This window comes from Pongo abelii, chromosome 16 (genome assembly GCF_028885655.2).
Source record: "Pongo abelii isolate AG06213 chromosome 16, NHGRI_mPonAbe1-v2.0_pri, whole genome shotgun sequence".
Classification (NCBI taxonomy): Eukaryota; Metazoa; Chordata; class Mammalia; order Primates; family Hominidae; genus Pongo; species Pongo abelii.
Window position 1 is genome coordinate 27,453,642 of NC_072001.2, and position 25,036 is coordinate 27,478,677.

At 46.7% G+C, this 25,036-nt stretch overlaps 1 protein-coding gene across 3 annotated transcripts in view; it reads left to right on the forward strand.

Annotated features, from left to right (window-relative positions):
• ATP10A (ATPase phospholipid transporting 10A (putative)) overlaps positions 1 to 25,036 on the forward strand; it is a 181,557-nt gene that overhangs the window by 112,112 nt on the left and 44,409 nt on the right. For all 3 annotated transcript variants that reach the window (XM_054531354.2, XM_024232734.3, XM_054531355.2), the window contains 4 exons: positions 11,070 to 11,155; positions 20,784 to 20,890; positions 21,966 to 22,097; positions 24,057 to 24,187. In XM_054531354.2, the coding sequence (XP_054387329.1) occupies positions 11,070 to 11,155; positions 20,784 to 20,890; positions 21,966 to 22,097; positions 24,057 to 24,187 (456 nt within the window). The remainder of the gene's footprint in view (positions 1 to 11,069; positions 11,156 to 20,783; positions 20,891 to 21,965; positions 22,098 to 24,056; positions 24,188 to 25,036) is intronic.

Here is a 25,036-nt window from a genome sequence, read left to right on the forward strand (position 1 = left end):
GCGTGAGCCACTGCGCCCAGCCAAGTTGAATATTCTTTATCTTAAATACTTAAGACCAGAAGTGTTTCAGATTTCTGATTTTTTTTTTATTTTTGGGATATTATTTGCATTACACTTACCAGCTGAACATTCCTAATCCGAAAATCTGAAATCTGGAACACTCCAGTGAGCATTTCCTTTGGGTGTCATATGCCAACACTCAAAAAGTTTTAGATCTTGAAGCATTTTGGATTTTGGAGTTTCCTAGTAGGGATACTCAACCTGTATATTTAATATCATTTGCAAAAATATTTTTCTTAATTTCTCTCGTGACTTCTTTTCTTTGACTAATTGGTCATTTAGAATTGTATTACATAATTTCAAAGCAAATGGGACTTTTAGTAATTTTCTTTTTATGGTGAATTCTGATTTAAGTTAATCCTATATGAATTTAGTTTTTTGAAATTGATTGATACTTGCTTATGGCACAGAATATGGTCAGTACTTGTCAGTGTTGTGTGAGTACTTGAAAAGACTGTTCTACAGCTCTTGTATGCAGTGTTTTATACGTGTCCATTAGGTTAGTTTATTAATAGTGATGCTCAAATTTTATATAACTTCCTGGTTTTTTGACTTTTATCAAATACTGAGAAAGGAATGTTACCAAGTTTGTGGATTTGTTTTATGTCTCCTTTGTTTCTGTCAATTTTTGTAATATATAATTTGAGTTTATGCTATTAGGATTGTATAAATTTAGACATTTTTATTTTTCAAATGAGTTGAACTTTTTAATTCAAATTAATGCTTTTTATATAGAGACATGCTTTTTGATTTAATACTATATTATCTAATATTAATACAGGCACATTAGCTTTCTTTTTGTTACTGTTTGCCATTTATATCTTTTTCAGCTTTTCACACTGTTTTCTAGTATCTGCATGCTTTAGGTCTTTCTTCTCGTCAATATAGTCTTGAGTTTTTAAATTCAGTCTGACACAGTTTTTGGGTTTTCATTAAAATATTTTTCTTGATCCACTTTTAAAGTTACTACTGGTATATTTGAGTGTGAAGCATCCATTTATTATTTTTATTTGTCCTGCCTGATGTATTCTTTTTTCTCTCCATTTTTGCCTTCTTTCTGATTCATTGAGTTTATCATGCTTTCTTTGGTTGGTTCGGAAATTATATGCTTCTTACTATAATATTGGTAGTTACATGAGAGATTACAACATGCATCTTTGACTATCAGTATTAAATGTGAATTGATTTTTATTCTCTTTCTGAATAATGCAAGGGCCCTTTTTAAGCAAAAAACATCTTTTTATTCTCTTCCAACTTACATACTCTTGTGTGTTGTAATTATATCAGTTTATGAATTGCCAAAGACGTTATTATTTAATACAGTTAACATGCTTTTATATTTACTTTCTTATTTACCATTTTTGTTGCTTTTCATTTCTGCCTGCATCTTAGTCCTTTCATCAGACCAATTTCCTTCTCTCTCTCTCTTTTTTATAGCAGAGTTGGGGGTCTTGCTCTGTTGCCCAGGCTCATCTCAAACTGCTGGCCTCAAGCAATCCTCCTGCCTTGGCCTCCCGAAATGCTAGGATTACAGGCATGAGCCACCGTGCTTGGCCTTCTTCTCTTTTAACATTACTGTTTAGTATTTTATTTAGTTTTTGTGTGCCAGTAACAAGTTTTATCAATTTCCCTTTTTTTGTTTGAGAGGATTCTTGCTCTGTTGCCCAGGCTGGAATGCAGTGGTGCAATTTCTGCTTACTGCAACCTCCGCCTCCCAGATTCAAGCTGCAACCTCCGCCTCCTGGGTTCAAGTGATTCTCCTGCCTCAGCTTCCCAAATAGCTGGGATTACAGACACGCGACACCACACCCAGCTAATTTTTGTATTTTTAGTAGAGTTGAGGTTTCACCATGTTGGCCAGGCTAGTCTTGAACTCCTGACCTCGTGATCTGCCTGCCTCGGCCTCCCAAAGTGCTGGGATTGCAGGCGTGAGCCACCATGCCAGGCCTCAATTTCCCTTTAAGAGTTTATTTTCTTTGGTTTTCATCATTTTAGTGTCATATGCCTAGGTATAATCTCCCTTCACAGACCCTATTTGAAAGTTCTTGCATCTGTGGTTTGTTGCTTTTTGGTCAGATTTACTACATTCTCAGCTATTATGTATTCAATAATTGCTCCTTCATCATTCTCTCTCTCTTTTTCTTCTGGGGCCCTGATTACACACGTTAGACTTCCCTCTATCCTTTATGGTTTCTTCCCTGTCTTCTGTATTTCTCATCCTTTCATCTTCCCATGCTTAATTCAAAACGATTTTTCTCATGTTTCTTGTAGTTTGCCAGTTTTCTCTTTGTGTTTGCCAAATCTGCTAATAAGCCAGGCAGTCAGCTTTTAACTGAAAATTTCATGCGGGCTCTATTTTTTCAAAATCTCTAAGGTCACATTTTATAATTTCTAGCTGTTCTAAAATTTCAGGTGCATCTTTAGCTTTATGATGACAGCAAGCATGATTTTAAACTTCCTGTGGGTCTGTTCCTATTCTTGTTTTGTTGGTTCTTCCATGATGCTTTACATCCTGTTATGCCTGGTTATCCCTGAGTCTGTATCTGACATTGTACCTGGAAATTGATTTTTTACAAATAATTTGAGGCCTTGTATTTCATATATATATATATATGTATATATATATATATATATATATGTATATACACACACACGTACATGCACACACACATACATGCGCACACACAGACACACATATATAAAGAAGACTTTGCTGGTTTTGTTTAGTATCTAGGGGTTCTAGCAATTTGGAATTATTATACTCCATTTTTCATATTGAGATTTTTCTGGGCCACTCAGTTGACTCTAAGCTGGGTAGCAGCTGCACAAAAGGAACTCAGCAGTGTTCTGGATGTGTTTGATGCAGTGGCACCATGTTGGATTAAGTTCCATGTTGACGCTCTTTCCTGCAGTTCACTTCCTCTGTGATGCAGTTCTTCCTGGTTGCGTTAGAAAGCATAGGTGTTTATCAGGCCCCTCTCTTGGTAGATTTTATGGTAGACAGAATAGTGGTCCCCTGAAAGATGCCCACATCTTAATCGCCTAAACCTGTGGATATGTTATGCTACGTAGCAAGCAGAAATGGAGGTTGTAAGTGGAATGAAGGCTGTTAATCAGACCTCACTATCAAAGTGATACAGCGTGAGACAGACTCAATCCCCGCACACTGATGACTTTAAAAATGGAAGGAAGCCATAAGTCAGGGAATGTGACTCAAGAAGCTGGAACAAGCAAAGAGATGGATTCTCTCCTAGAGCTTCCAAAAGGAACGCAGCCCTGCCAACTCCTTGACCGTAGCTCAGTGAGACCTGTTTCCAACTTTGGACTTCCAGGACTGTGAGATAACAAATGACTGTTGTTTTAAGCAACCACATTTGTGGTCATTTGTTACAGCAGCTACAGGCAACTAATATGGGCCCTGAGCACCAACATGTGTCTCATGAGCTCCACTCAATCTCTTAACTATATCTTGCAGAAGCTGTAGACCCTCCTCAGGGAAAAGAAACCTCAAAGCCCAGCCTGAACTCTGGATTTTTGTCTTTTTATTTCTTGGCTTGCTTATTCTTCACTTTCTTGTTAAATCGTTCATACCTCCAGGCAGCTGTCTTCAATTTTCTGTCCAGCATCTCTGTTTGCCAGTAACTGGAGGTTTGGTCCAAATTGCCCAGTTGTCTGGTGCTGGATAACTTTTCTTTTGAATCTGATGATTGAGCAAATCTGGGTGTGCTTTAGAATTTCACATTTCTGTTGCCATTTTAGTCTTGGAATCATTCCCCAGATTAGCACAAGAGCTTTTTTCTTAGCTGACCTCCTCTTTTTGTATTCTCCATCCCAATTGGCCTCTAAAATAGTAGTATGGTCTTCCTCTATGTGGCTACCAATGGCCCTGTGGTCCATGGAACTCTGCCTTTAGGGTCCCTTTTATTATAAATACACTGAGGCTCCAGACCCCTCTTATGCTGTGCAGAGAGAGAGCACCTTTTCTCCAGCAAGGCTGTCTACTCAGTGTTCTCTGAAGCATGACACATTCACACCCAAAAGCTATGCCTCTGCTCACACCATCACCCCCACCTATAGTGATGGAAGAGGCACTAAGTGGCCTGTGGCTGTGGAAGCAGACAGACTGATGTGGACCTGACTGTGCTAATAGCTCAGCAGAGGGGCTGCAGGCGGGTTTCATGCAGGGACACCCTGTTGGATTAAGCACAAATACGTTCAAGAGGGCAATTTTAACGAACAGCCCTCATCTAGGTTTGAATTTGGTGTTCTGTGAAGCAACTCTCATTACCTACTGTCTGAATGCGCAGCCAGTTCTTAGGGACTCTTAGGTGCATTTGACGGAGGAGAAAGCAAGGCTTTGCTCACAGCCACAGCCCACTGAAACAGCATGGAGCGTTTGGGGCCAGGAGGGAAAGAAAGGGTTTTGATTTTGAGACTTCAAACTCTAACCCCGCACTGTGAGCCTTAGAATTTTGCCACCATCTACCGAGGCTTTTTGACTGTGCGACAGTCAGGAGGCAAGGGGACAAAAGATGAAAGGCAGGAAAGGCAAGGAGGGGCTGGCGCCTGCGTTCTCAACTAGAATTTAACAAGGGAAAAGCTGCCTTTCTGCTCAGAAACTAAGGGAGGACCACTTGATCTCTAACACTCGTGCTTGTGGCAAGAAAATCTCCAGTTAGAAAAAGAAGGCAGAACCCAGACATCCCTTGATCAGTTTCTCTGAGGCGTGAGCCTCCCAGAAGCCACCTGTGGACCTGTGTGAAGCTGACTCTGAAAGAGAACTGCGGAGGCCCCGATGCCAGTTCTCATTGTCCCTGTCAGCTTGTCACCGTGGAGACGAGAACCACGTCAGGCAGGGACGCAGCATTCACAGAGTCCGTCACATGCTGTGTGACGTGCAGTGGAGTGTCCTGCCATGAGCGGCTGGGCCAACCTACTTATCACTTCCATATTTAGGATACCTTAAATAATACAATCACAGCCGCTATTATAGATTACATTGCTGTCTAAATGGGTTTCATGCTCATTTCTATTCAGTATTTGTCACGGGGCATTAACCGCTAGAGTAACACTGAATCTGTGGAACTTGGAGAAATTATCACTTTGAGTTAAGTTTCCTTGTACGTTCGGTGTTTCTTGCCACCAGACGCTTTCACTTGGGTATTTATTTATTATTTATTTATTCAGTAAATAACTGATTGAGTACCCACTATGTGTCAGGAGACACGTGGTGGACAAAACAGACTACTTTGCTATTTCAGTTTAGCAAATTGAAAATGTTCACCTGACAATACAGTCTTGGCAGTGAAAAAGTAAATTCACTCATTCATTCGGTATTGGGATCGGGCCATCTGCCCTCCTTTGAATTTCCACAGCACTGACTGTCAAGTGGTAAATACAAATTAGATTGAAATATAAAATAATAATAATAATAATAATAATAAAGAAATTACAAAACAAAAGAGTTGGGGGTAATTATTCCATTAATTTGTGTTAAAATGCTTGGCTTAATTTAATTAAGGCATTCTTTACCCATGATCAATAAGTAAGGAGCTAAGGAGCCGGATTAGGGGCTATGAAGAAATCATTTTATATTGCTGCCAGGGGAAAAGTGCCCGCACTTTAAAAAGAGGAACTATGCATTCTGGAACCACAGAGATGCCTCAGCAGGCCGTCTTGGCAGATGGTGCGGCAGGCAGGGGCTCTAGGTCCCCAAGAGCCCAGCATGGAGTTCTGAGGTGATCCAGAAACTTGTGGCACATGAGATCCTTCTGAGATAAGCATTCGTCACCCTCTGACCGTGTGTGTGCCAGGCACTGTGATGGTCTCAAGGGCACAGAGTACCTGTGCTCAGGGAACCTGTGGTCTAGTGAAGGAGGAATGGGAGCCAGCTCCAGCCACACCCAGGAAGCACAGGGTTTGATGTCTGTGTGGGGACTAAGCAAGTTCGGAGCTGTGGCACCTGCCTACCCTACCAGGGGGCCGTTAGGAAGGCTTCTCCAGAAAAGACAACATCCTGAAATGCTAAATGAAGGGCACTTCGCCTGATGCTGTAGGATGGGAAGACAAAGGAAGCCATGCAGACAGGTTTGGGCTTCCTCAGGGTTCCCTGCGTGGCAGGAATGGGTGCTGGGAGGGATGGCAGCTGAGTAGGTCAGTGCAGTGACCCTGAGCAGAACTTTGCTGTTGCGTGGGATGAGGATTGCATCCTGTAGGGCAGCAGCTGTCTCCAAGGCTTTGTTAAGGTGGAATACTTCTGTGATCAGACGGGGATCATTCAGTCCAGGGGCAAACAGGCCCATAGCAGGCGGCGAGACCAAAGCAAGGTAGACAGTTAGAGGTGTTGTGTTTGTCAGTGAGAGCCTTCGAGGACCATGTCCAGGCGTGATGTCAAGGCTGGAGGTGAACCAGGGGGACCTCAACCTCCTTGTGACCTAGGAGTATCATAACGGGGAATGCAAAGGGCGTTTTCAGAATGGGATCCAGATGCAGAGGACAGGGGAGTGTGTGTGTTTTCCACATCTTCTCGCTGGTGCAGGCGGTGGCCCTGCCTGGCTGGCAGGTGCTGGCCCCTGCTGTCTGTGCATTCTCTCACCAGGGTTCTCTCTGCCCACATCATCCAGAGACCCAGACAGGTGGCCTCACTCAGAGATTTCCACCTGGAGCGTTAGGCAGGGTCCCTGCTGGCAGCGGACCTGCAGATGACCAAGTGTGCTGTGTGCTCACCCAATGGCTGAAGCAATATGAACCTCTTTACTTTAGTTTTTTTGTGATAGAAAAAAAATAACAATATCCTCTTTAATGGACTGTAAATGCCCTTTCCAACATCACTGCTGTTTCAAGATGGAGGACATCTGTATTTGCTTTTGTTAAGTACTTAGTAGCAATTCACTTAATGCAAATGTGAAATACAAGGTTGGTAACAGAATCTCCCCTGTGAATCAAACCATTCATTCAAGTAGCAATCTGGGCACTGCTGAATTAGACACACGCCTCCCCCATGTGGTCGAAGAGGGGACACAGCTGTTCTACCAGGAGGAGGTCCCAGGCATCAGGAGGAAGCAGAAGCATGCCGCAGGGCTCTGGGCATCCCTGGAGCACCTCCTGCTGCAGTCTCTAGCAGAAACACAAGTTCAGGGGCAGGGCTGGAGGGCTCTCTGTTGCACCATTGTCCTGCCTCTTTCTTTCCACCTAGTAAGGTGAAATCACTTTGCCCAAAGAAGTTTCAGAAATATTTGTAAGACAACAACAGAAACTGTGAGCACTTTCTTTCTTGCCGGTGAGATATTTATTTGAACATGTTGCTCTGCAGTGGGCGAACCCTTCACGGTGTCCGCTTTCTTTCGTCTGAGATGCTGGGGTGCTGCAGCAGAGATGCAGAGGGCAGTGCTTCAGCTTGAGGCTGGCATGTGTGGGCAGCACTCTTGCAGGTGATGCTGTTTCTGCAATAGTGAGTCTGTCGTCCCAAGCACAGGGATTCATTGGAACCACCTCTGCATCCTACAGAATTGTGGACTTACAGGGCAACAGAGACCCTGGAGATCCGAGTCCAAATGCCCTCTCTTCACTTGCCAAAAGTCTCATATTTATTAATCAGAAGAACTAGCACTAAGTCCCCGGGCTCCTGATTTTTTACTCTGTTTTTGAGTGGGCTCTGGTAAGCCCACATCCACGGGCATTGCTGAAGATGGAAAGAGGGTATCTACGATCAGATTAAGGTATGTTGAACTGAAGCATGTTTTCAAAACATTAAAACTTAAATTTTGGAAACTTAGAACTTTAAAAAGCAATTAAGGCCGGGTGCGGTGGCTCACGCCTGTAATCCCAGCACTCTGGGAGACCAAGGCCGGTGGATCACCTGAGGTCAGGAGTTCAAGACCAGCCTGGCCAACATGGCAAAACCCTGTCTCTACTAAAAATACAAAGATTAGCCGGGCATGATGGCGGGCGCCTGTAATCCCAGCTACTTGGGAGGTTGAGGCAGGAGAATCGCTTGAACCCAGAAGGTGGAGGTTGCAGTGAGCCAAGATCCCGCCACTGCACTCCAGCCTGGATGACAGGAGCAAAACTGTGTCTCAAAAATAAAAAATAAAAAGCAATTTAAATTTTTGGGGACGTTTCTGTAGAATCTGTTACACATTTTCTGGCTTATTTGCACAATCTTTTTCTGTTAATGCCAGATTGTCTCTGCAGGTATTGGTGGTTGAGCTGATAGCTCAGAGGCCAAGAAAGCTCCAGTCCGTCACTCCAAGACCACTGTGACCTTGGCCACAATACTTAAAGATCCTAAGTTGAAGGTGGTGCAAAAACTGACTTCCTAGCAGGGTTGCCTGATAATTGTAGGGCGCTTAGCACAATGCCTGGCATTTGGCAAGCCTCCCAAAACTCGTAATTATGTTGATGGTGCTGATGATCAGAATGGCAGTGCCCTCACGAATTACTGGCGAGGGAGACTTTATGTACTTGTACTCAAAGGTGCCAGATTTCTGGTCTATGTTCAACTTGATGATTATTTCATTTCTTCTCAGTCAATTTTCAGAGTTTGTTTATATCCACTTAAAAATGTTTAAATTGTGTCTCCCATCCAAGTACTGACCCTGCTTAGCTTCCAAGATCAGTCAAGATTGGACGCATTCAGGGTGGCATGGCCGTAAATGAAATTTTTTATCATAGCAAAATATGCATAGCATAGAGTTTACTATTGTAATCATTTGTTAGTGTACAGTTCAGTGGCATTAAGTTCATTCGCATTGTTGCGCAACCATCACCACCATCCGTCTCTAGAACTGCTTCCTCTTCCCTAGCTGGATATCTACTTTTTAAGAAGAATGGAGTTAGTGTGCTCAGAGCAGAAGGGTGGATCGGGGGACTCTACCTCTGTCCGTGCTCCAGGGGGCAGGTTGACAAGTCTGACTGATGGATAACTTGGGCATGACCTCAAAGCTGGTTTGGAATGAGTCAGGGGTAGACATGAGTGGATGGAGGGATAAATCAATGTATTTCCTAAATGGGGAGTGTTGCTGTATTGCCTGTTGTTAGAAATAAACAATGTAAACAGGATTTTCCTCATCCAGAAGGTGTGCTCTGGATATGAAATGCTTTTTAAATGAGAAACTCAAAGATGGTCTCGGTATTTGTTTACTGGGGCCTCTGTAATGAAACACCACAGACTGGGCTGCTTAAGCAACAGGAGTTTATTTTCTCACAGGTCTGGAAACTGGACATTCGGGAGTAAGGGGTCAGCAGGATGGTTTCTTTTGAGGCCTTTTTGGCTTCTCCCTGTGTCCTTTCATGATCTGCCCTCTGTGTGTCTTTGTGTCCTGATTTTCTCTTTGTAGAAGGCCGCCAGTCATGTGGGATTAGGGTCCACCCTGATGACCTCATTTTAATTTAGTTACCTCTTTAAAGACCTCATCTCTAAATAAGGGTACGTTCTGAGCTACGTGGGGTTAGGACTTCAATATATGAGTTCCAGTGGCGGATGAGGGGCTCCAGTTCAGCCCATGCCAGTCTCTAGAGATCCCTCCAGTTTTAAAAATCCTCCAGATCCTCCCCAGTTCCAGAAGGATGCAGAGGAAGCCAGCCGTCCCGTGCCTGGGACCTCCCCTGCGCACACTCCCCAGGGCACGGGATTGTTGGTACAACATTAAAAACACAGCTCTGAAGTCCCAGAGACAGAATGTCCTACTGTTGCTGAGCCATGTCCATGACATTTTTCTTAGAGAGAAAGAATAATAAACAGAGACAAAATATTTTAAGTCCTACCCTCCTCGTCTGCCAAGAATAATCCTGGTGTTCTCTGGAACTCACTGCCTTCATGGCCATCCTGTACTTTGTATCTGCAAATGTCTGCCCTGGAAAAAGCCGTCCACTGGTTTCAAGATAATCCACAGGCTTTAAATAAACACAAGACTCCTTGAAACAGAGCCTCACTCTGGAAATAGAGCTAGAGGCCATTTCAGTCCAACAAGAAGAGAGACTGATGGCTAATTAAACTCCAAGAAGAGCCTTTTAAAATAGCATTTCAATTTCAGTTATTGAATTGAGCTACGATTATCTAGCACACGCCCCTTTTAATATACACTTTACACTGGGAAACAGTAGGAACTGACTTTTGAGTAATTATGGCTGTATTCTATGCAGGGAAATGTGTGGTTGCGGCAGAGCCGTAGTTACCTGGGGTGGTGTCAACAGTGTTTATGCCATTTCTGTAATTTTTAACCACCTTCACTTTTTGTGTGTGTCAACAAAGATAGTTCGATTTTTTACCATGTTATGACACTTGCTAGATTAAGTAGAATGACAGCCCTGACCAGAGAGCTGATAAAAAAGAAATCCACTAATTGTACTCATTTATACTGAAGGCTTATTCCCTCCATTTCTCTCCCTTCTTCCTCCTTCCCCCCACTCCTAAGCCTTTCTTATGAGCCAGGCTCTGTTTTATCTATCAATAGAAAAATTCTAAAGACATTTTTGTGGTGAGTTGTCAGCGTTTTTTAATTGAGCAGAATACTAAAGAAGTTGTTGGCTCACTCATTGGCTATGTAAATCTTTTTCATCAAAGATCCATGAAGATCATGTAGTGTATGTTGAAAAAATAGAATTTATTATAAGCTCCTGTTTTCCAGGTGGAATTTGCTTCTCTAAGTCTGTAGAAATGGGCAAGTGCCGTGTGTCTTAAAAAACTCATTCATCCCTTTGCTTCATTGATGGCCTCCTTTGCTGTATTGCCTGTTCTCTCATTTTGCAATAGAGCTGCAGTCATTTCTGCTCACTTACTAGCCAGTAACCAGCACTGGTCCCCCAATTGTCACTTATTATAAAATGATTAACTGTTATTTATTATACAGTGGAGAAGGCGGTGCCTTGGCTTTCCACAGAGATTCATAGGCAGAGTTCTTCCCCCATGAAATTTGCCTACCGCGGATGTGAGACAGAAAAACAAGTGCCTTTTAGAACGGCACAGCCTGAGCCCGGATTTCTCTAATGTCTACGTGCTGTTATTTTAGGTCTCCGAATTCAATCCTTTGACGTTCACCAGCGTGATCGAATGCGAGAAGCCAAACAACGACCTGAGTAGGTTTCGCGGTTGCATGTGAGTATCGTGCGTCTGCCTGCGCGCATCTTTCTGTTTGATAACTATATAGGCAGGTGTATACACATTCTCAGTTATAAAGTATGCATTTAATACTCTTTGCCACATGGTGTAGCTGTTTAGGAATGTGGCCCAGCACCTGAGCCTTCTTGGCTGCTTTTGGAACTGGTGGGTAAGAGCCTGTTGTCAGTAGAAGCTTGCCACTACCATCTGTAAGGAGGAGGTACCGCTCTTCCTCCCGCTAGCAGGCCCCGGAAGGTGATGGGTGTGACCAGAGATGTGTAGCTGACCACACATGGCCCCGTTACATGGAAGCAGGAATAGGCCGGGTGGAATTTCATGGATGTATGCTTCCACTCGGTCACTGAACAAGTATTTATTGATACCTGCTACATGCTGGGCTCATTCAAGGCACTGGATGTAATGTGGTAAACTGAATAAACAGAAGTTCCTGCCTTTGTGTTTATTTCATTCTAGTTAGGGGGAAAGAAAGACAATTAAAACAAATAAGCATAACCTAGACTGTGTCTAGTAGGCCAACCCCTTCCTGCTCCAAAACAGAAAGAGAGGTGGATCAGGGCACGGGCCTGGGCCTGTGTTGGCACTTGCTGAAGCTGCGTGATGGGCAGCAGTAGAGACCACCTTCATGTCTGTTTGGAAATTTCCATAATAATAGGAGTGTGTGTGTGTGGTCAGTGCTGTGGTGAAAAACATGGAAGAGAATAGGCAGTGTCAGGATGCAGTTGCTGAGTGGCCTGCCAGGGCCCTTGGGGATGGTCTTCTGGACAACAAGGCTGTGACAGGGGCATGATGCACATGACATTCCTCTGCCCTCAAGCTCTGTTCCAGCTATCATGTCTCAGCCACCTCCCGTGGGCTCAGCCCTCTCCCCTGCAGCACAAGGGGCCACCGCCTGGCACTGTCCTGCTTGGAGGCAGGGATGGACCTTTGAGGCCTGCAGCCACTGAATGGCCCAGGCAGTGGCCTCGCCTGCCCCACCCGTCCCCCCCGACCCCCCTACCCCACCTACCCCCCCGCTCCCGCCACGCAGACATACGGAGGCGTGGGAGCGATCTGCTTCTGAAAATGGCCCCATTTCTAAGAGCTTTCGGTGTAGGTTGAGTCTTCTGATTTGCCAGCACCTCCAGCATTACTGCCTGTGCCCAGCACACAGTGGCAGGCGGTAGGGCTGGGGATGACCCAACGGAAGTGAACTCTCCACAGCAAAAGCTAAAATGTGTCTGCAGCCAAGTGATGGCCCCGTCACCCACTGGAATTGCCCTTATTATCTGAGAATCAGACACGGATAGCATTAAATCACCCCTTAAATCACCCCTTAAATAAGCCGATTAAAGCAGGGTAAAACTCAACAACAAAATGTAAGCATATAACCTCTACGATTTGGGGAGGAAATACTCAGCACAACCCATGTGCTGTGGCTTTTCTGGTCTTTCTTGACTCCTGGGCCATCTTCCCCAGGCCTCCTTGATCCCTTGCCCCAAGAGTTTGTGTGCACGGCACCATCCTCAACACTGCTGGGAATCCCCAGGCACGAGTCAGCTACAGAGAGCAGGTGCTGGGTTGCTAGACATCTTGACCTGAAACAACGATTGTGAAGGGTGGGGCGAGGGCAATCTCTGGAGAATGTTCAGTGGTATCCCTGGAATAATTTTATGGTGCCAACTCCACCAAAAAACATAAATAAATAAGGGGTCGACTTTCTCTTCTGAAGACTGCACTCCTAGCTCATTGTCCTTGGTGTGACAGGGCGGTGCCTGGCAGTGGAGGCACAGCAGGGACAGATACGAAGGCCTGGAGCCTGCTGGATCCCACAGAGCCTAGGAAAGGTGACGGCCCTCTGCTGGGGTGGACGAGAGGAGCAGGGTCTGGTTCAGGAGAAGGGAGGGCCCTTGTATTGCTCAGCCACTGTCTGTAGCAGTGTGGTGAGGACAGGAGTCTGGTGTGGTGTCTGCCCTGCGCTCAGCCACAGCACCTCACTGCCTCCCACATGAGGCCCTTGGCTGGCTGGGTACCCCCAGGCCTGGCTGCACTCCCCCCGGGTGCTGCGGAAGACGCCTCTTGAGTGGGTGTCATCTGCCTGCAGCCAGCCAGCCAGGCCCACTGGGGCTTCTCCAGCCTATGCCGCCAGCAGGCGTTCCTCGCGTGGTGTCCTCACCGGCATGTTGCCCGAGAAAGGGACATGAGAAGAGCAGCTCTCCCAGCATGAAATCCTTTCCTGCTTTGCCCTCAGTCATGTCATGTTGTCTCCTTGTGTACTCCACCCATCGTCCAACCCTAGTAGCCCCCTGTAGCCTGGGCCCACGCACCATCTGGGCCTGTGTGGGCACAGCCAATTCAGGCCTCTCCACACCTGACACTCTTTAAAGGTGATTCGCCATCTCCACCAGCCGGGGTGTTCTGGGCTTGCCACAGGGCTGTCAGGGCCTGGACAGCCCCTCTCCCAGCCAGACAAGTCAGGAGGGGCCTCTGGGGGTGGAGCAGCAGTGTGTTAATACTCCCCCCCGTGACTGTGGGGCACGACCAGAGGGAGCAGCCCTGCCCCGGACCATCAGCCTGAAGGGGACTGGGACAGCCTCATAGTGAGGAATACTCCCGGGGCAGGAGTGCTCCCTCAGGCAGGAATCCTTCCTTCTGTAGGGCCTGGTAATGCTATCTGTCGCAAGCAAAGAGAAAGGGGGTCTTAACCCCATACCAGTCCTGATGCCCAGGGCAGGGAGCTAAGTTGGGAGGTAGGTCTGCTGTCCAGGCTCAGGAAGTGGCTCGGCTGCAGAGCCAGCTCCCTGGTTTGCTTCCTCCCACTGGCCTCCTTGCAGCCTTCGTGAGGCAGCTGCTGCCCTGTAACCTCCTTCACACCACAGAGCCCAGGAATGCCAGCAGATTTGCCTCTTTTAGGACCTGCCATTCCAAACTTGAAACATTAACCGTTTGCACTTGGAGAACAGAACTGAGTTTGGGTTTGTAGCAAGAAGACCCAATTCTGAATATAGGCTCTTTCTCTTCCCTGGGAGGTGGCCTTAGGAAAGTTATTCTGCCTTTCTGAGCCCTGGCCTTCTAATCCTGGAGGTATCATCGACTGCCTGTCAACCTCACAGGCTGACATGAGAGTCCAGTGCAGGAATGAATGTGAAGTACAACATGAATTAGAAGGTGTCGTGGCCAGGCGCGGTGGCTCAGACCTGTAATCCCAGCACTTTGGGAGGCCGAGGCAGGCGGATCACGAGGTCAGGAGATGGAGACCATCCTGGCTAACACAGTGAAACCCCCTCTCTACGAAAAATACAAAAAACTAGCAGGGCTTGGTGGCAGTTGCCTGTAGTCCCAGCTACTCGGGTGGCTGAGGCAGGAGAATGGCGTGAACCCGGGAGGCGGAGCTTGCAGTGAGCCGGAATCACGCCGCTGCACTCCAGCCTGGGCGACAGAGCGAGACTCCATCTCAAAAAAAAAAACAAAAACAAAAACAAGGTGTCGCATGTGAAATGCTCACAGTAGGAAAATCTTAGACACAGAAAGGGGATTGGCAGTTGCCAGGGTTTGGGGGTGTGGAGTGAGATAGGAATGGGAAGTGACTGCCCATGGGTCTAGGGTTTATTTTTAGGGTGATGAAAATGTTCTCATTAGCTGGGTGTGGAGGTGCACTCCTACAGTACCAGCTACCTGGGAGGCTGACGTGGGAGAATCGCTTGAGTAGGGGAGGCAGAGATTGCAGTGAACCATGATTGTGCCATTGTAGCCACTGTACTCCATCCTGGGAGACAGAGCAAGACCCAGTCTCAAAAAAAAGAAAGAAGGAAATGTTCTCATATTAGCTGGTGGTGGTAGTTATACAACTCTGATGATACAAATACAAACAGAAAAAAAAATTAGGCTGTGCAGTGGCTCATGCCTGTAATCCTTTGGGAGGCCTAGATGGGAGGTTCACTTGAGGTTAGGAGTTTAAGACCAGCCTGGACAATGTAGTGAGACCTTGTCTCCACAAAAATCACACACACACACACACATACACACAAATTAGCCTGGTGTGGGTGTGGTAGTGCGCACCTGTAGTCACAGAAACTCAGGAGGCTGAGGTGGGAGAATGGCTTGAGCTCAGGAGGTCCAGGCTGCAGTGAGCTATGATCACACCATTGCATTCCAGCCTGGAGAACAGAGCAAGACCCTATCGGAAACAAAACAAAATACAGAACTGTATGAACTTTAAATGAGTGAACATTATAGTATGTGAAATATATCTCCAGCTGGCAGAAAAAGAGTGCTAGGAGCCTCATTATTCAAGTGCCCTTTAAGGCTGCATTCTTTGGAAGGATCCTCATAGAGTTAAGCCCTAATGAAATCTTCAGAGTTAGGATCTAGAAGTAACATTGTTCCCCACCTTCTCCAGCTGTTCCCAGCACTCACTCCTTAGCCCCGACCCTTGGGTGTCATCGCCCAGAGAGGCCTCCTGGGAACGGAGACCTGGCTCAGCCTGACCCTGCTGATTGTGCTCAGCCAACTTTATGGCATGCGGTCACCTCTGAAGCCACAAATCAATCAGACATTTGCACTTTCCCCTAAAGAATAAAGCAAAGAGGTTGGCTGGTTAGTTGGTCATCCAATGTAAAATTCCATTTCACGTTGTAAAGCAGGTTCCCTAGTTCTCTTTTCAGATCTGTCAGTGTTTGCTTTATATACTTGGGTGCTTTGATATTGGATGCATACATATTTATAATTGTTATGTCTTCCTGCATAACTGACCCTTCTTTGTCTAGTAGAATAGTTTTTGACTTAGTCTATTTTGTCGGATACAAGTATAGCCAACTCTGTTCTCCTTTGGTGACCATTCTTACCCCACAGAGCAGGGTTCTGAGCTGGAGAGCCTCCTACAACCGCATAGGGCCGGCACGAGCACCAGCTGCATTTTGGGGTGGGCTCTTCGCGCTGGTGGGTGACACCCTCCAGAGACCATGGTTAGTAAAGGCAGCAGGGCTGTCACTAACAACAGAGCTGTCACGATCCCTGCCCCCTCCTGCCTGGTGTCTGGTTGGAGCCTTGTGTGGGCTGTATCCAAAATGTCTTTACTGCCAGTGACCAAGCATTAAATAAACTGCATCAACTAGATTCATTAAAACTGGAATGTTTTAATTTCACCTTGCCACCTTTAGTTGACATATTTATATCTTAAAAATATTGAACATCAGCACAAAACAGTCTGGTAATTTCCACACTTACTTTTGTTAGATATGAACATCTGATTATTTTATACAAAAATATTTATTTATATTTATTATTTTTACAAAAATATGAACATCTGATTATTTTAAAGCAAATTCTGCCCAGGATTTGCCAATGGAAGGAATTATCTGTCATTCCTTCCTCCCAACTTATGTCAGTCAGGACCCACTTAGGAAGCAGACTGAACACCCTGATTCATATAGATGAGGAAGGATACTTGTTAAGGGCGCATCTTTGCTAAGGTGTTTCTACAGGAGTGGGTGGGTGTAGGGGACGCATCGGGAACAGAGCAGATACTAGATTAGTAGCCGCTGAGCAGTCACTGTCATGAGGCCCCATGGGGAAGAGTGGCCCTGGGGGACTCATGACCAGGGAGATGCCTGGGGAAACTCATAGCCCTGGTCAAGGGACACTGCCTGCCAGCCAGTGCTGCCTCTCTACAAGGGAGCAGGGAATAAACTCCCTGTCTCTTCTTTCTTTCTTTTTTTTTTTTTTTTGAGACAGAGTCTCACTCTGTTGCCCAGGCTGGAGAGCAGTGGCACGATCTTGGCTCACTGCAACCTCCACCTCCCAGGTTCAAGTGATTCTCCTGCCTCAGCCTCCCTGAGTAGCTGGGATTGGGATTACAGGCACGTACCACCATGCCTGGCTATTTTTTTTTTTTTTTTTGTATTTTTAGTAGAGATGGGGTTTTGCCATGTTAGCCAAGCTGGTCTCTAACTTTTGGCCTCAAGCAATCCTCCTGCCTCAGCCTCCCAAAGTGCTGGGATTACAGGTGTGAGCCACCACGCCCAGCCTACTCCCTGTCTTTTCTTGCTCTCAGGCACTCCTCCAGTGTCCTTCCTGTCACCCCCACTGGATGGACCCAGCTCAAAGCCAAGGGCCAGGCAGCCTTCAACGTTTGCCAGGCTCTGAGGTAGGCACTGGGGTGTGCAATGGATAGGACATGAGCAGCTCCTGTTTGGAAGCAGAGACACGGAAGCAGAAGGAATACTGCCAGCTGGTCTGGGTGGGGGGCCTGGGAGTGTGGCGTGGAGGACCGCCCTGAAGGCGGCAGAAGCTGAGCCCAGGCCGGAAGGCCGGGCTCCCTCAGGCAGAGGCTAACACAGAGTAGACAGAATGTGCTGTGTGGGGGTGGCTGGGGCAGAAGACCACAGAAGCCATCCCTTCTGTGGGCCAAGCAGGGGCTGCAGAGTCAGCTGGCTCCCGCGTCAAGCTGGAGCAATGAGGAGTCCCGCAGGCGACACTCACAGGCGCACACTCGAAGATTGCTCCTGTGCCTGTGTGAGGAACCCACGTGAGGAACCCAGGCCAGTGGAGCTGAGGCCAGCAAGCGTGTGTTGCGGGCTCCATCAGAGACATGCAGACGCCTGAATCAGAGCAGTGCTGCATGGAGATAGAGAGAAGGGGGCATGGATTAAAGACACAGCCAGGGAGAAGGTTAACGTGGAGATGAGGTTGAATGGATGTAAAAATGAGGGAGGAGTCAGGGACAACCAGTGACCATGCCAGTGTGGAGCTACCACCTGGGGTACGGCAGAGAGGAGGGTCTGGGGCTCTGGTTGCTGGAGGTGATGTGACCTGAGGAGGAATTGGCTTGGAGACTGCTGTCCCTGGTGCCTGACTTGTACGCTGCTGCCTGTGGCTGTGGAGGAGACATCCAGCACTGTTGCCCTGCACCGTTGTGTTGGAAGGGGAGGATTCCCACCCCTGTTGCGGGCCCTCATCCGCACCTCTGATGGTTGCTGGCCCTCACCTTTCTTCACATGCTGGGACTCAGATGAACGAGACCCGTTACCAACAGCAGATGTGGTCAGGAAAACATAACATCTTCTGAGAATAAACACGGGGCAGGAGGTATCAGGCAAACTCTGCCACTTTCCATGGAGCCTGCATGGGGCCCTGTTGGTGGACGGCCAGTGTTCTCACCAGACGGTTCTCTCATCCAGTTTTGATTTGGAAGACATGGGTCTGATAAGTCAGCAGACCTGGGGACTTGTACTGCATGAGGCCTTCTAAGTGGCTTAATTAAATGTTAAAGGATGTGTGTGAGTGCTCAGGCCACCGAAACAGTGCCATAGACTGGGCGGTTTTACCAACAGACTTTTGTTGTCTCCCGGTTCTGGAGGCTGGGAAGTCTGAGATCAAGGTGTCTGCAGGACTGGTGTCTTCTGAGCCCTTTCTCATCAGCTTATGGATGGCAAGATGTCTTCTCCTTGTGTTTTCACATGGTCTTTCTTCTGTGTGTCTCTGTGGCCTAATCTTCTCTTCTTAGAAGGACCTAGTCCTATGGACTAGGGCCCACACTATTGACCTCATTTTTTTCTTTTTGAGACGGAGTCTTGCTCTATCGCCCAGGCTGGAGTGCAGTGGCATGATCCCAGCTCACTGCAAACTCTGCCTCCTGTCTTCAAGCAGTTCTTCTGCCTCAACTTCCAAAGTAGCTGGGATTACAGGTGCCCGCTACCACGCCTGGCTAATTTTTGTAATTTTTGTATTTTCAGTAGAGACAGGGTTTCACCATGTTGACCAGGCTGGTCTTGAACTCCTGACCTCAAGTGATCCACCTGCCTCGGCCTCCCAAAGTGCTAGGATTACAGGCGTGAGCCACTGTGCCTGTACAAAGGACCTCATTTTAACTTAATGATCTCTTTAAAGATCCTGTCTCCAAATACAGCCATATTCTGCAGTCCTGGGAGTTAGGGCTTCACCAGCTGAATTTGAGGGGACACAGTTCAGCCATGACAAAGGAGCTGACGTCTCACGTTCTTGTGTGCGTCTTTGTGGAGTTGAGCCTCGTGCCTCTGTGGTCCTGGGCCTGTGTTGCCCTTGGCCGGGCCCCTCTCTCTCACAAGCCCAAGGCAGTCTCCAGCCCAGGCACCAGGCACCTGTTGGTGATGTTGTTCTCCAGCCTCCCCTTTCTGATATGGGGCTGTTCACACAGCAGTGCATCCCCGTCCCCTTGCATTTGCTCTTCCTTCTGGCATGGACCTGTATAGGTCGATGCACCTGTGTAAGGTGCCAAGTTTCCGCCTGGCTTGGACTCATCAGAAATCACAGTAGTTGCTCAAAAGTCAGTGTCACAATTAAGAACATTTAATGTAGAACATTTTTCTTGTTTCTATTAAGTTTATCGTTTGTCCTTAATAAGCATAACCTGAACTTAGAGACGATTTGTTATTTTCTACTGTCCCAGTGCAATGGTGTCTTTGTCTGGCTTTCGCTGGAGAAGTCCGCAGGAGACATGTGGTAGGGGGTGTCCTCACTCCACAAGTGTGGAGCAGGGTTTTGTACCTAAGGATATCTCATACCCGCCAGGCTTTTGATGCTGGGACTGGCAAAGTGGTTTGCCGTCTCGAATCTCTCTTTAAAGGAAAACCTTACTCCGTCTTGGCATTGCCAAGCGAACAGTAGACACGGCGTTGGCTGCACAGCCCTTGTGCGGCCCCCGTGTCTGCTCTGGTGAAGAACCCTTGCTGTCGGTAAATAACTGACTTGTGGAAAATATATCCTCCCAGCTTGCATTTCAGCCTTGCCTTTACTGTTTAGCTTCTCTTCTTCACTAGGACATAGGTTTATTTCCCTGGTCAGGAGGCTAATAGTTGGCAGGAGGGAAACCCCTGCAGGGGTCCCTGGTGAGACACTAAGAGCCACACAGGAAGCATGTGGGCTGTGAGAGTGTGGGGAATGTGTGTGGAGAGGGGGTTTGGGTGTGAAAAGGTGGCCTCTCGGAAGGCACTCTCTTGGTGGCCCTGCCTGGGGTGGGTCATTAGTGGGCCGGGAGGACAAGTTTGAAAACCAGTAGCTTAAGCTTGGACTATCCCTCTGAATCTAAATAGCAGTAAAACAGAATTTATAGAATTGTTTCATGGAATATACCACATTTCAGACCACATATATTAATATTTCTAATAACTTTATAACTTCTTATAAGATAAAAGGATGTTAAAAATGAAACCAGTATCGTCCCCTTTTGTAGAAAGATGTTTGTATTTTTATGACAACTTGAGACTGATTAGGAGTAACATTTCCTGTGTTGAGAAGGAGATGTACAGAGACCAGGTAGCAAGGCCTTCCTTGACCAGTTGGGGGTTTGCCCTTCCTAGTGGTGATCAGTCCTGGAGTGAAAACAAGTCCATCTGCAAAACAAATAAACACTGGGCTGTCAAGCTGCTTCTGGATGCCCAGTGACTAGTGAACAGCAGTTCCGTCTCAGCTCTTGCAGAGACCCACAGGGCGAGCCACCCACTCTCGGGGGCCCCCTGTACCCTTCCCAGTCCGGATCCCGGTGGCCCCAAGCTTTCATTGTGTCAGGGCCTTCCTTCCTCAAGGCAGTGCGGCTCCAGACATGAGGTACAGGCCTGCAACCACGTGACATGTGCCAACTGTCCCTCCACAGCATACATGACAACGGGAAAAAGGCCGGGCTGTATAAAGAAAACCTGCTGCTGCGGGGCTGCACCCTTAGGAACACGGACGCAGTCGTTGGCATCGTCATCTACGCAGGTAGGCTCGGGCACCTGGCACCACCTGCTGCCAGACAGTGCTGTGTTCTCCAGCACTTCCCCTCACTGTTTTCTTTTCTTTTTTCTTTTTCATTTTTTTTTTGAGATGAGTCTCGCACTGTCGCCCAGGCTGGAGTGCAGTGGCGCGATCTGGGCTCACTGCAAGCTCCACCTTCAGGGTTCACGCCATTCTCCTGCCTCAGCCTCCCGAGTAGCTGGGATTACAGGTGCCCACCACACCTGGCTAATTTTTTTTTTTTTGTATTTTTTTTAGTAGATACAGGGGTTTCACCGTATTAGCCAGGATGGTCTCGATCTCCTGATCTCGTGATCCGTTCACCTTGGCCTCCCAAAGTGCTGGGATTCCTTTGGGAGGGTGAGCCACCGCACCCGGCCTCCCTCACTGTTTTCTAAGAGTAGCATGGCTGGATGCGGTGACTCACGCCTGTAATCCCAGCACTTTGGGAGGCTGAGACGGGCAGATCATGAGGTCAGGAGCTTGAGACCAGCTTGGCCAACATAGTGAAACCCCATCTCTACTAAAAACACACAAAAAATTAGCTGGGCCTGGTGGTGCACACCTGTAGTCCCAGCTACTAGGGAGGCTGAGGCAGGAGAATCTCTTGAACCTGAGAGACGGAGGTTGCAGTGAGCCGAGTTTGCGCCACTGCACTCCAGCCTGGGCAACAGAGTAAAACTCCATCTCAAAAAAAAAGCGTAACATATCCCCATTGTAGAACATTTGGAAACTAGGAAAATGGAAAGGAGCAAAAGCAAAAATTCTTTGAATAGTACCTCAACCCAAAGCCTTCTTTCTTGGCATGGTAGTTTATTTCTTTCCATTTCTTTTTCCACAGTCATTTTATATATATATATAAGATTAATTTCATTTTATTTTACTTATTTTCAGACCTGTTCAACAGGAAGTAAGATTAATTTTAAACCCTGCTTTTTTGACCGAGCTTCTCACCTAAGCACCAGTGAATGGCAGCATGGAATTCCCTCCACGCCGTCTGTGCAGCTGGTCCCTTAGCTCCAGGCTCTGACTTGCCATGTCTCTTTGTCCTCTCCGACAGGACATGAAACCAAGGCTCTGCTGAACAACAGCGGGCCCCGCTACAAGCGCAGCAAGCTGGAGAGGCAGATGAACTGCGACGTGCTCTGGTGTGTCCTGCTCCTTGTTTGCATGTCTCTGTTTTCAGCAGTCGGTAAGTCTCCTAGACGGATCGGAAATGAGTGGAGGCCAGGCGCAGGGGCTCGTGCCCGTAATCCTAGCACTGGGAGGCCGAGGCGGGTGGATCACTTGAGGTCAGGAGTTGGTGACCAGCTGGCCAACATGGTGAAATCCCATCTCTACTAAAAATACAAAAAAAATGTGCCTGTTGTCCCAGCTACTCGGGAGGCTGAGGCAGGAGAATGGCTTGAACTTGGGAGGGGGAGGCTGCAGCAAGCTGAGATCGCACCACTGCACTCCAGCCTGGGTGAGAGAGTGAGATTCTGTTTCCAAAAAAAAAAAAAAGAAAGAAAGAAAGAAAGAAACGAGTGGGCTCCAGGTGAGCTTGGTGGGCTGCCCCCAGACATGCAAACCTAGCACTCAAAAGTTAAAACCCCAGTTTTTCACTGACTTGAACTCAAGGGCAGCCTGCATCAGCACAGGCCACATGGAAACGCCTGGGTGAATGGGCATGGTAGAGTATAGCTGTCCCTTGGTATCCATGGGGGGTTGGTTCCAGGACTCCCCCTCTATAACAAAATCTTCAGATGCTCAAGTCCCTGATATGAAGTGGAATAGTATTTGCATATAACCTACCTATCCCTTCCTCTACTTTAAATCAGCAGTCCCCAACCTTTTTGGCACCAAGGACTGGTTTTTGAAGACATTTTTTTCACGGATGTGGGGGTAGCGGGGGATATGGTTTAGGGATGAAACTGTTCCACCTCAGATCATCGGGCACCAGTTAGATTCTCATCAGGAGCGTGCAACCTAGATCCCTCCAATGCACAATTCACAATAGGGTTCATGTGAGAATCGAATGCTAGGTTGGTGCTCCTGTGAGAATCGAATGCTGCCGCTGATCCGACAGGAGACGGAGCTCAGGTGGGAATGCTCACTCACCTGCCACTCACCTCCAGCTGTGCCGCCCGGTTCCTAACAGTCCATGGACCAGTACCAGTCTGCAGCCTGGGAGTTAGGGACCCCTGCTTTAAATCACTTCTAGGTTACTTATAATGCCTAATACAATGTAAATGTCATGTAAATAATGGTTATACTGTGTTGTTTAGGGAATACACACAGATATAATTTTTTTCTCCTAATATTTTTGGTCCATGGTTGGTTGAATCCACGGATATGGAACCCACAGATACTGAGGGCTGACTGTAATGTTATTTTCTGAACTGACGATTTCTTAGTGGAAGAATGCTTTCATCACAGCAGTGGCGGTAATTCCAGGGGAAGAAGTATCAGTAAGCTGGTGCCGAATTAAGGCTAATAGCAGGAGAAGCACAAATGTTACTAATGGGAACTTCATGAAAAGAGAAACAAAAAATGGCTTGGGGTCCTAAGAAGGGACTAGCAGTTAGGTTCCATGTAGGGCTACCCCAAGTGGGTGCGATGTGGTCTCAGCCCAGCGGCATGAGTTACAGATGTACGGGACATGAAAAAGGCTTCTGTGACCAGACAGGTGTGGGTCCAGTGGATTAGGCAATGTGCACTACTGTTGGCTTCCCAGAGCCTCCTATATGTGAATTGTGAATCTCAGGAAAGGACAATAATGGCAGTGTCTGAGCCTACCGACTGTTTTTTTGCTGCGCATTTCATGAGACTGGTATTTCGTGAGATGTGTGTTAAGAAATTCTGTCTTGGCGCCTCACACTGTCAGCTGCCAACACGCGGGTAGCTCTGTGTTGGGACAAGTGGTGCCACTTAGCACCAACAATGGGAAATTCTCAGTGTAAGGAAGAGACCAAGTCCCACCTCCTTCCTGAAGTTGGATCGAAGGTGCCAAGAACATTGTGTTTTCACTTTCTGACATGACAAAGCTGAATAAGAAAACCAAATGTGCTTGCATCAGGTAACAAATATTAAAGTTTTGCTTTAATATATGCTAGCAATGTTCTTATTTTTCCATTGGATGAATGACATTTCCCTTTGAACATTACTACAGGACATGGACTGTGGATATGGCGATATCAAGAGAAGAAGTCATTATTTCATGTCCCCAAGTCTGATGGAAGCTCCTTATCCCCAGTCACAGCTGCAGTTTACTCATTTTTAACAATGATAATAGTTCTGCAGGTAACAATACTAAGTATCGTACAATAATTGCTTTACTTTTATGAAGAGAACTTAAAATCATCATACTCTGTTCAGAATTTCCTATAAATTCTGCGTCTAGGAAGACGGCAAATATATCTACCTGGAGTTCTGCCTTCTATTTTTCAGCCTAAATCACCTATGGGATCTTTCCTTGGGTGATTTTTAAGTTAAAATTCTCCTTTTCTGTTCTGAAGATTCTTGTGCTTTGAGGGTTTGGTTTGGGTCACTGTTTTGTTGTTTTTCCTTTCAGTTACTTTTTTTAAAACAATAGATTTTATTTTGGGATAATTTTAAGGTTTGCAGAAAAGTTGCAATGACTTTTGCAACTTTTCTGTAAATCTTTAAATTATTCCAAAATAAAATTTAGTTTTCTAAATAAATTTTACAGAGAGTTTCCATGCATCCCTCACCCAGTTTCCCCTAATGTGGACATATTACATTGTCATGGGACATTGTGAAAACTAAGAAGCCAGCTTTAGTCCTTTGCTTTCTTTTTTTTCTTTTTTCTTTTTCTTTTTTTTTTTTAGACAGAGTCTCGCTTTGTCGCCAGGCTGGAGTGCAGTGACACAATCTTGGCTCACTGCAACCTCCACCTCCTGATTTCAAGCAATTATCTTGCCTCAGCCTCCCGAGTAGCTGGGATTACAGGTGCATGCCACACACTTGGCTAATTTTTGTATTTTTAGTAGAGATGGGGTTTCACCATGTTGGCCAGGCTGGTCTTGAACTCCTGACCTCAAGTGATCCACCCACCTCGGCCTTCCGAAGTGCTAGGATGACAGGCGTGAGCCACTGCACCCAGCCTAGTCCTTTGCTTTGAACAAAACT